The following is an 11,603-nucleotide window of genomic DNA, read 5'->3' on the forward strand; positions in this document are numbered from 1 at the left end:
ATCATAAAATACACATTTTTCACAGGAGGAATTTCTTCACAGAGAGGGTTGATCAGAGATTGGAAGGGGCAGCCCAGGGAGGCGGAGGAGGCACCGTGCCTGGAGGTGCTTGAGGGAACATTGAAGTGCCATGGGCTGTCCCCACAGTGGTGTTCGTTGATAGCTTGGATTCAGTGATCTCAGAGTTTTTTCCCAACCTAAAAAATTCCGAAATTCAGCGATTTTGGGACTCTGGGACTCCAGCGCTGGCCCCGCCCCTCAGGCCTGACCCCGCCCCTCAGCACAGGCCACGCCCTTCGGCAATAGCCACGCCCCTTCTCCGCCCCCCACAGCAACGCCTCGCTTCTCCCGCCCCGCCCCCGTCGCTAGGGGGCGTTCCCCACCGGTCACGCGCCAGGGCGCGGAGTCGAGCCGCGTTCCCGCATCGCTCCGCCGTGTGCAGACGCTGCGCTCGGCGCTCTGCTGCTCGGGCCTGCGGGAGCGGCGTGCGGGCGCTGCCGGGGGCCGCGGCCGCCTGAGGGCCGGCTCCGCTCGGGTCCGGCGGAGCGCTGCCGGCGCGGCCGCCATGGGGCTGGGCTCCAGCTCCGAGGGCCCCGGCGGCGGCGCCGAGGGATTCCACGTGCACGGGGTGAGGCGGCCGCGGGGAGACGGAGGGAGGGAGGGCCGCGAGGGGCGGCGGGCGCTGGGGCGGCTCCGGCGGGGTCGCGCTGCCGCACCCGGTCCGCCCCGGCTCCGGCCGTTGGCTCCGTCCCGGAGCTGCCACGGCGGCAGGGGCGGGGCGGGGCGGCCGCGCCGCTCCCGGGACCCGCGGGAGCTGCAGCGAGCTCGGGGCCGCGACCTGGCAGGAATGGATGCCGAGCAGCCCGGGGGAACCTGAAATAGTTCGAGAGTAGAGCAGCGATTCTTCCCTCCCTGTTCCCCGCCTTTCCTTCCTGCTCGCTTCCATCTCTCCCTGGTCTCTCTGCTCTTCTTGTTCTCTCTCCCTATTCCCTTCTTCCCTCCTTCCCTGCTCCCTTCCCTGTGGATCCCCACAGCATCACTTCAGGGGGTTAATTCCCTTTCCAGCGGTGTTTCCCCCGTGGCTGCCTCTCCCAGATTCAAGTCTGTTGTAACTCCTCTATTTTAGCAGATGTCTGCACATACAGAGATGTAAATGAATATCTGGAAGTTTAAGGATGGGCAGATAACAGCTGTTTGCTTGAGTTATCCTTTCTTTTAGTGTGTATTTTCTTTCCCTGGAATAAGAATGGGAGTGTTGCTGCCCCGTGCTGTTTCCTCTTCATCTGCATTCTGCGTTTCTCAGCATCTGTATAAAGCCGCCTGCTCGCTTTTGATGCAGTTCAGGGCTGGGATAAAAGTTAATACTTCGGCTCCAGCTGTGGTTACAGTGCTCGGTCTTGACTGTTTAAAAATAAAGCATGATTTTTATTCTTATTTTTGCTTTAGAAGCTTTACTGCAGTAACTACGCTATTAAATATATTTTTATAACTTTTATAGGCAGTTCTGCCAGCAAAAGCCCCAATACCAATACAACTTTATCTATTAAAAAAAACTCCCATATGTATATTAAAAAAAGTTTTAAAAATTATATTTATATTTATAATTTTGGTAACACCAGACCAAATATAAGATGTAACTTTCCTAGCAATGAGCTTCCCAGTTTAGGTGGTGCCTGGGTTTTAATTTTTTGCTTAAATTGTGAGGTGGCCCTCAAGAGTCAAATATATCTCAGGTTAAGGGCTGCTGAGTTAACAAAAAAATGAAGTCAAGAGCAAACTGTCAGGGATTCCTTAACACCATCTTGCTTTGTCAGTGCACCTTGAGGTGGGTGGATTTAATGTAATTGCAGAATTTTTGTGGGGTTTTTCCTGGTATGAATGTGTTTTATGAGTGTTCTCTCTAGTGATGGCATCTCTTCTGTGACAGCTTTGGTTCTAGTGAAACTGAGATGTCCCAGCTCATATTTCTTAGGAATCTTTTGTAAGTGGTGGCAGTTTTCTTGACCAGAACTTGTGGGCAGTGTGTGTTTGTGTAAATATTCCTGTTCCAGTGGGCTGGGAATGTGGGAACCCAGCTGTCACTTGTGTTCATGGAAAAATGGCTCTGATGCAAGTGAGGACTCTCACAGTGCTCAGGTTGTGAGAACCACAGGAGAAAATCCTGCAGCAGCACCTTGAAAACCCAAATTTTCTCCAAAGTATTCAGAATTTAATAATTCCAGGCTATGAACTCTGAATCACATTATTTGTGTCTTATATGGGGTTCAAAACCTGCTTTTTACAGCTTGATTTGGATATCTGTTCATAGTTATATAAAAGTAAGAGCCTAATTATGCACTGCTGCTTGAGGGTGGTCATTTGGTGCCTTATCTCTGGCTCAGCTCAAAAGTAAATATTGAATCAAGTGTAAATATTAACACTTTCCCTTATGTAACTGGAGGTCAGTGTGGAATAACAATAAAATCTGTGTTCTGCAGGTTCAGGAGAACTCCCCAGCCCAACAAGGAGGACTGGAGCCTTTCTTTGATTTCATCATTGCCATAGGACACACAAGGCTTGTAAGTCTCAGATGATTTTGTTTTCCACCTCACATGAACTGTGGGCACTGTAGTGATGATGAAAGGTAAAAACCACAACTGTCACAAGCAGAGAAACTTTTCACATTGGACATTAAAAGTAAAGTAAAACTTGCAGAGGTTCAAAGTCTCTTTGGCTAGCCCCAAGTTTGAAGGAAAGGTTTTGTTTATGCCTTTACTCACCTTAACTTCTTAGCAGGTTAACACAATGTTTTTGTTATTGCTCATTTGGACATATTTTCTACCACAAGGTGAATACTGAACTGGTGAGTCAATAGTCAGAGCTCAATGTTTGTTTAAACAAACTTGTTTCAACACTTGATAAAACATGGAAAAGAATCAGTGTGCCTGCTTATACATCTGAGCCCAAGAATTCCTGTGTATTGAGTTATGGGAGAAGAGTTGAGTTTTGGTTTGATGGGGTTTTGGTTGGGGTTTTGTCAGAGCTGTGCCTTGTATGCTCCACCATAACCACATTCAAGCTGAATTCATTAAGTTTGTCTTGGTTTTATGAGAGGAGATGTCTTTTTTGGAAGTGATCATAATAAGGGCAGATTTTTGGGGAAGATCATTTCATTTTCTAACATGACAGAAATGAAGCTGTTCTTTCACAGTCAGTGTGCAGTAACTTTGGAGGGCTGTTGAAGAGGAATGGGGCTCAGAAACATGAAGTGAAATGTTGCTGCTCGTTGTTAAGACTACAGATGGCATCTGATACTGCTGGTGTTATTTAACAGCAGTTGTGAAGGACAGGAATGCCAGTGATGAAATGGAATAACAGGAAGTACTTATGTAAAGGGATGTGTGTTGACAGTACTGGCTGCCTTCTAGTAAAAGAAAATTGAACTGGAAATTGCTGGGATTGTTTGTGAGCCACACAGCCTAAACTTTGATAGTTTTGGCTCTTTGTATACAAATTCTGCCACATGTTAGAGGTGCAACTGGAAATAACGTTAATCCTGCATCTGCTTTACAGAACAAGGAGAACAATATGCTGAAAGACCTGCTGAAGGCAAATGCCGAGAAAGCAGTGAAGCTGGAGGTGTACAACCTCAAAACGATGAAAATCCGAGAGGTGGAGGTGATCCCCAGCAACATGTGGGGAGGCCAAGGCCTCCTTGGGGCCAGCGTGAGGTTCTGCAGCTTCCAGGGAGCCAACGAGCACGTGTGGCACGTTCTGGTGAGCAGCAGAGCTTGGCTGGCTCCTGACTGTCTGTGCAACCTTGTTTTACTGTGTGATGTTTAGTGATGTGCAGTGATGCAGCCACTCAGGGGAAGGGAACACTGTCTTGAAGGTCTGTCTGAGCTGCTTGAGTAGGGACAAGGACAAAAATAACTCCATCCCCAGCAGACCAAACAGTACAGGTGGAAAGGGTTTTTTTCCTTTTATGTTGAAGAATCAATGGCAAAAGTAAAAGGATTCTGGCCTGGTGTCTCTGTGTTGGCTAAACTTCACTGAAATAATTTTGATGTTACAAAAAGCACCACAAATTTATTTTAAAATTAACAGGAAGAGCTGAAAGAGTAGAACTGAATAGGAAAGAATGTTTATGTTTGTGGTTGTTTAAGCAAGTGCATTTTCTCAGCATCTTCAGAGGATGCAATTTTAGATTGGTAACATCTTCTTACTCATCATGTTCTACATCATTCTTACTCATCACGTTCTACAGGATGTCACAGGTAGATGTAGACTATTTGAGAACTTCTTTTTTATCCCGTTTACAAATTGTTCTTTCCCTCCTTGCTCTGGAATTAGTGCTTTTTGATCTTGCTGGTTTCTCCTGCTGGGGGTGCAGATGACTCGTGTCATTCTTTCACAGGACGTGGAGCCTTCATCTCCTGCAGCTCTGGCTGGTCTCCAGCCTTACACTGACTACGTTGTTGGATCTGATCAGATTCTGCAGGAGGTAGGGTGCACGTTCCTTCCAGCAGGCAGTGGTTGTCTTTGTGCCTGCCCAGTGTTTATTGTTTTGTATAAATCTCTTCAAACACATGGGGGTGGCAGTGAGGGATTTTGGAGGGTTGATGTTTATGGCAGAAGCTTTATTGTTAAGGTAAACATTATCTTTCTTTTTAGTCTGACAATAAAAAAAAATTGCCACTTAAGATCAAACTACATTGGTGATTTTTCTATCTCTGAGTGTTTAATATCTCACATTGAGTAAATAAGTATGTAAAATGTTGATTTGCACATATGGGTTTATTAACTACTGCTTTCTGGTTTTTTTTTTCCTAGTCAGAGGATTTCTTTTCCCTGATTGAGTCCCACGAGGGGAAGCCTCTGAAGCTGATGGTTTATAACACTGAGGCAGATTCCATCCGAGAGGTGGTTGTGACTCCCAATGGAGCTTGGGGTGGAGAAGGAAGGTACTGATCTCTCTTGGTGACAGGTTTGACACTTGCTGTAAATGAGCTCCTATTAGGAGTATTTCTGCTATCAGTTATTGGTGTTTCCATGTTAAGCCTTGTTTCCTCACACTTGTCACCCAAAACTGTTAATCTTTACATTAAAAAAAATCAGCTTAGAATTAGGAATTGGGCACATTCAGGATCTAATCCTGCCCAAGTTGAATCAAATGGCAGAACTCCTGTTTGAGTTCCCCATTAGCAGATTCTTTATCTGCATTCTCATAGTCAAAACATTCAGCTAAAGCAAGAACAAAACCCACATCTGGTCAGATTAAATATTTTGTAAAGATATAAAATAGTTCACTGAAAGCTAAGCAGTGCATGTCTCAGAGTTGATTGCAGAGCATTCCTTGAGTACTCTTAAGTGGAAATTCTTGCAGGTAGGTATTTCCTGCTATAGATAAAAGACATCAACTATTCTTGTTTTAAAAAGTTAAAATTTAAAATATTAGCTTTGTTAAGAGCCCCTTTTTGTGTTTTGATTTTTTTTCTCTTGTACAGTTTAGGATGTGGTATTGGATATGGCTATTTGCACAGAATTCCAACACAGTCCACGACATCAAAGAAAAAGCCAGAAAGCAAATCAGCTTCACCCTCACCAGAAACTGGAACTCCTCTGCCATCCACTAATGGTTACACAGAGGTAGGAAAAAAATAAATTCCAATCTCTGCCACATGCTCTGGAGTTTCAAAATTTTCTGCTGCTTGGGACAGTGGTAATACATAATGTTTGAGTACAGCATTCAAGTTTATTGAATGAAATGCAGTTGGGTGAAGGGAAGGGGAGAGCAGGTCCCAGATCAACAGTGGCAGCTGATATAAATTCTTGCCAGATATTTTCTCCCTATTTTCAAGTATTGCATCCTACAGCTGTGCCAGTCAATGGGCATCATGTTAGAACACCTACTTCACTAGGAGAAAGATAGATACACCTCCAGGAACCAAGTTCTGAGAACAGACTGGCTTTAAAAGGCTGAGCTGGAACATGTCCTGAGTGGTGTTTGTCTTTCAGTTTCAGCATCACAGCTTCTCTCCACTGGTGCATGTGGGGACAGGCAGGATGCTTTCATGGGAGGGTTGGGGACAGATGAAGCTTTTGATGTAAAACACTGTTTTTACTTCTTGCTGTCTTGTTCCAGACTCCATTGTTGGCACCTACCTCTCAGAATGACAGCTCTGAAGCAGTTCTGAACTTGGATCATTCCACAGAGCAGGAAATGAGTGCTTACTCACCCGAAAGCTCCCTTTCTCCTCCTCCCCCTCTCCAGAGAGTTATGGATCCAGGTATGTTTTCTTGGGTGCTTTTTTTCACCAGTTCTTTAGAGTACATCTAAATAAATTAATATGGTCTTAAACAAGCTAGAGATTTAAACTCAGAACTGTGAGCACTGGTGGTGGTTTTCCTTGAGGTTTTTGATTTCCCTGGATTTCAAAGCTGTAGAGTTTAGCTGCCAGGTAAGTTAGTTATTTGCCTTGAGTAAGAAGGGTACTTCACTGACTTCAGTCTGGATTGAACATGTCCTTTTGAATCTAGAATTTTGTGTTGCATCTAACTAATACTTGCTTTCTCCTTCAGGATTTCTAGATATGTCTGGAATTTCAGCTTCTGAGTTCACAAGCTTAACAGAAGTGTCCAACCTATCCTCATCTGCCCCCTTCAACATGCCAGCAGCAGGAGCTTCTGTAGGCTCTGAAACATTAATGCCAAAAAGTGAAGCCTCTGCTTATTTTGGTAAGTGCAGTCATTATTTCCTTTGGGTCTTGTTTCTGGAATGGCACCAACTCATGCTTGCTTAACATCATCACAGTTTTTGGAAACAGGCAGATTTTAATAAAAATCAGCAAAAATGGGATGGAAAAAGTAGTAGAAATCAGGTTTAGAAATGGAAAAATTGAATGTGCTTTTCCTTAAGCTTATAGCATGTGGGTCTCTTTCTTTAAATGAAAATGCTGAGGCACCGTCTGTTAGCCTGCTATGTTTTGGATTTTTACCAATTCTCTCCATTTCCCAGAAAACTCCTCAGCTTTGGACCCTGAAGGTTTAACCCCATATCCTGAAGGATCAGGCAAGCAGCCCTCCCTGGATGACCTCCTGCCTTCAATTCCATCTTTACCTTCTCTTGATCTTCCTCATGACATTTCTTCAAAAACAACACTAGGAACTGATGCTGATAACCAGGAGCCCAAGGTGCTTGTGAACAGCATGGAGAGCTCCCTACCCACTGCTCCAGACACACCACAGCATGAAACAGCAAGTGAGCAGAAAGGAGAAGCAGCTGCACAAGAGCCTGAGTGAAATGGACCCTGCTGCTGTTTACAGACTGCTGAATATTTTTCTGATCTTGAAAGAATTACAGTTACTCTATTTTGTTAGTGTAGACAATACTAGAAAAGAAATCACATGAAGTACATGGCCTGTTGTCTTTTCTAATCACTGTTTAATGGATTGATCTATGTTCAGAATTTGAATGCTGTCCAAAATCACCCAATCAATAGAGAAATTGATGCAGAAACAAGTTGGACACTGGCAGAATGTCAAGTTCATGAATTCAGATTTGCCTAAAAGTGCTCCTGAATGTATTTACAAAGGCACTGTGCCTGAAGAGTGACACTTAGTGATGATTTTTATCAGTATGTTTGATGGCATTAAAAATATTTATAGTTTTGATTTGTTAGAAAGCTTTTCTAATGGTACATATTGGTTAGACTGTTCTTGTGACTTGCAAGGCATTTTTACACTAAGATACTTTTACTTACTACTCTAGTACTCTTACTAGATTCTTCCTTTTCTTGGTTTAATTCCCTTCTCTGCAACTGTCCTTTGTGTACCTTCTTTATCCCTACTTGGGCAGGAAAGAAATACTGTGGGGTTTGAAATTGCAGTCTCAAATGGGACAAAGCCATGGTGGTGGCTCCTGTCATTCACTTCTGCTCTTGAGTGGACCAGGTGGGGGCCTTGCAGTTAAATAAACAGGGGGGGAATGATGGTGGTTACTTGAAATAAATTGAAGATGATTTTAAAGTAGGGGTGATGAATCTTTTTGCTGAAGATTGAATGTCTTGGCTGCTGTAGCTTTCCTTTGTGCTTTTCTATTTACTCATTGCTATTGTTATACAAATTATTTTAAGTTTAAAACAGGGCTGTTGTGCAGCACCAGTAATTGGTTTTTGTAGCCTTTTTTTGTTTGCATTTGTCTCCAAATCACTTCTGAATGTAAGGGCAAGCGTGACATAAACAATGGAAGACATGGATGGTTTTATAATCCTCAGGGCAGTGATTTATCATGAATTTCAAAGCTGCTGATGGGCAATAATGGAGCTACTGCAGTGAAAACCCTTTGTAAGTGAAGAGAGTGGGGTACAAGGCTGGTGTGTGTTTAGGCTATAAACTAAAGTACACTTATTTAGCACAATATTGCCTGGTTTAGTTTTCCCTGCCCTGGCTCCTGCTCTGTTTCTGCACTGTCAGCAAGGGACACTGGTGCTGATGTAGGGGGGACTCAGGGTCCCACAGCTTTACCTGTGACAGCTCAGCTTCAGCCAAAGGGTGCAGGCAAACTCACAGCACATGAGGGCTTCGGATGAGTCCACCCTGACAAAAAAAAATCTGTCTCTGATCTGTTGTTAGTCTGAAATACTGCAAGCACAGTAGTTCTGAACAGGATTGACAAAGTACCTGTTACTTTAAAGAATGTATTGAGCTCTAACTAAAAACAGTAGAATTGACAGTGCATTCTAGTCTGCTAAAGGGTCTGTTAATTGTGGGCCAGTTTTATTTCCCATGTTGCTAAAATAAATTTCCTATTTTGTTCCCTCAGCTGAATGTTACAAGGGTGAACAGCCAAACACTAAAAATAAATGTAATTTAAACTATAATTTAAACTATTCCTAGGCTTGTTTGATCTTGGAGCCTGATGCCTAAGACACTTAGGTGGTGTTTTATTCACGTTGTTTATTTAGGACTGTTTCTAGTCCTTTATCTTTCTCAAAAATGGCCATGAGATGGCAATAGCTTATTTAATTGACTCTGTACCATAAACACCTTTTAGAAATCTAAGAGCAGGGAATGTCAAAACTCATGCTAGATTTCAAATGTCACCATAATAAATGGGTTAAACTTCAGTCTGTGTCCAGCCTCTGTGTGTTATGTTAACTGGCTCTGGGAAGGGGTTTGGAAAACCAAGTAGTTAAACCTTGAGCCAGAGAATGTTGTGTTCTCCAAACTTGAAACATGATCATTCAAATGCTAAATGAGGTGAAGAGTTGGAGCTTCTCATCAAATTTCTTTTCTCTTACCAACTTGGATATTCCCTCACAGCTGCAAGTGGAGAGTACTCCTGTTTGTGGGTGCAAAGTGAGAAAAGTGACTGAAATTTTAGTTTCAAAATAAAACAAAAAGAATGGGAGAAGCACCTGAGGGTGGCTGGATTCAGAGCCAATACCAAACAGCGACTCAGGCTGCTGCTGTCACAAAGATGTTTCCAGGTAAGCAGGAGCTGGATGTGACCTTTCTCCCACTGTGAACTTTGAGAGCTCTTCTGCAGACACAAGGAGGATTATCTGGGCAGCATCAGAAGGGTAGAACAAAGGCAGGAGGAGAAGGAGGTCACCTCAGAGGGCACAGCAGCAGGGTGGTTTGCATGGCCAGACACAACAGGATGAGCTGCCAGCCCTGAGCTGCTCCCTAGAATTAGCAGCTGAGCCTGAGGACACAGGCCTGGCAGGCATTAAATTCACAGAGGCTCCCAGCAGCTCAAGCATTGGAGTGAGGATTAGGCAAAGCCCATCTCCCCTGAGCCCTGCTCCTGCCAGTGCCACAGCACCCAGGCATGGCTGATGGGGTGAGCCAGGAGGAACCTCTGAGTCCCAGCATCTCCTCCCACCTCTGCTCAACAAAGGCCACAGAGAGCTGGCCAAGCTCTGCCCCAGCTGAGGCTGACCAGATCCATGGGAACTTTCCACAGCATAACCCTGTATAGGAATGATTGTAACCCCCCAAGATCATGATAAGGAAATAGAGATAAACACACAAATCTCATGATTAACAGCAATATGGATGCTGAACTTGAACGAGAGAATGTGGATGTGTTTATTGTCTTTAAGTTAAGCCTACTAGTAGAATTATTTTAAGACCAAATTCAGGCATTGATGATTTAATTTTTCCTCTTAACCTTCCACAACAGGCCTGACAATCTACTGAAGTTCCTGCTGGACTGCTCTAGGCTCTGTGCAGAGGCTGCTCAGTCACACTTGGCAGCGGAAATGCTGCAGGAAAATGGATCTCTGCAATGCTGAGCACAGATCACACCACTCACACAACTGGTGGGCTCATGTACTTCCACATGCATTCTCCATCTTCCCCCAAAACTGAGCAAGGATTTTCACCTCCAAGCAGTAACACAAAAACAGGCTCTTAAGAGAAAGCAAGTTACTCATTGCATTGATTAGCATGGTCCATTTCCTGGGCACTGCCACACAACTTCCTTCTTGGCTTTTGCCTTAAGCAAACACTTAACTGGCATTGCTTCTGCTGTAGCAGAATTTCAACTGCTTGCTCAAAGTTACATTTCTAAGCTACAATACGTAATTAATATGTGTCACAGACATCTTTTATGAAAAATCCTTTCCTTAGGATTTTTCCTCCTAAGAAGCCTCAGGAACAACAGGTAGATCTTTGATTAACCCATGTTGGTTGTTTCTAATTAATGGCCAATCACAGTGAGCTGGCTCAGACAGAGAGTCTGAGCCACAAGCCTTTGTTATCACTCTTTCCTATTCTATTCTTAGCTAGCCTTCTGATGAAATCCTTTCTTCTATTCTTTTAGTATAGTTTTAATGTAATATATATCATAAAATAATAAATCAGCCCTCTGAAACATGGAGTCAGATCCTCATCTCTTCCCTCATCCTAAGACCCCTGTGAACACAGAGACAAATATGTAATTATTACATATGTAATTAATATGTAATGAAGCATTCAGAGTCCCCCAAAAAAGACATCTAGAATAGTGTCACAGTATCCTCAAGACAGAGATCAGACATGTCCCACCCAGGCTCTAGTCAGCACATCTCCTCTGCATGGTGTTTGCACAGCTCTGGACAGAAAAACCTCCACTGTAGTACAGGGAGCTCTTTCAATCAATCACTTTCCTGTTAAGTGTGTGTGTGCTCCCAGCAGCTCTGTGATCCAGCTGGGAAGTGACTTTTCCTGCCTCTGTTCAGGAGCCAGCACCACATCCACAGTGTAAGAGCATGTGCTTAAAGACTGATTCTAAATGTCATGATAAATAAATTTCTAGGGATAAAGTTTAAATCAAACAGGACCTCTGTGAAAGGAAAAATCATCCCTTGGTGTAATGTCCCTAAACCAGTAACTGCCCTGCCAGCCCCTGGCTGCCCCTCTCCTGGGACAATCCAACAAATAAATCCTAAGACCAAGAGGCAGAACTACACTAAGGTTCCTTCCAACCCAAACCATTTATGATCCTGTAATAAACTCATCCAGTTCCAACCCCCTGCCATGGGCAGGGACACCTTCCACTAGAACAGGATGCTCACAGCCCCATCCAGCCTGGCCTAGAACACTTCCAGGGAAGGTGAGTCTACCACCTTTCTGCC

The 11,603-nt window shown here is 43.9% G+C and overlaps 1 protein-coding gene across 1 annotated transcript; it reads left to right on the forward strand.

The window, feature by feature from the left end:
- Nucleotides 1-483: 483 nt before the first annotated feature.
- On the forward strand, nucleotides 484-9,088 carry GORASP1 (golgi reassembly stacking protein 1). The gene is made up of 9 exons (XM_058807965.1): nucleotides 484-628; nucleotides 2,478-2,558; nucleotides 3,553-3,756; nucleotides 4,397-4,483; nucleotides 4,813-4,943; nucleotides 5,487-5,628; nucleotides 6,125-6,269; nucleotides 6,562-6,717; nucleotides 6,998-9,088. Exons 1-9 carry the CDS (start codon nucleotides 566-568, stop codon nucleotides 7,279-7,281), a joined length of 1,293 nt encoding a protein of 430 aa, XP_058663948.1. The 5' UTR covers nucleotides 484-565; the 3' UTR covers nucleotides 7,282-9,088.
- The last annotated feature ends 2,515 nt before the right edge of the window (nucleotides 9,089-11,603 follow it).

Source organism: Ammospiza caudacuta, chromosome 1, assembly GCF_027887145.1.
Source record: "Ammospiza caudacuta isolate bAmmCau1 chromosome 1, bAmmCau1.pri, whole genome shotgun sequence".
In the NCBI taxonomy this organism is placed as follows: domain Eukaryota; kingdom Metazoa; phylum Chordata; class Aves; order Passeriformes; family Passerellidae; genus Ammospiza; species Ammospiza caudacuta.

What these genes read in the sequence shown, in the direction of transcription:
- GORASP1 (XM_058807965.1), top strand. Translation starts at nt 566, where the DNA reads ATGGGGCTGGGCTCCAGCTCCGAGGGCCCCGGCGGCGGCGCCGAGGGA. An exon ending in AGGGATTCCACGTGCACGGG is followed by an intron (nt 629 to 2,477) that starts GTGAGGCGGCCG and finishes TGTGTTCTGCAG; the next exon opens with GTTCAGGAGAACTCCCCAGC. An exon ending in CCACTAATGGTTACACAGAG is followed by an intron (nt 5,629 to 6,124) that starts GTAGGAAAAAAA and finishes GTCTTGTTCCAG; the next exon opens with ACTCCATTGTTGGCACCTAC.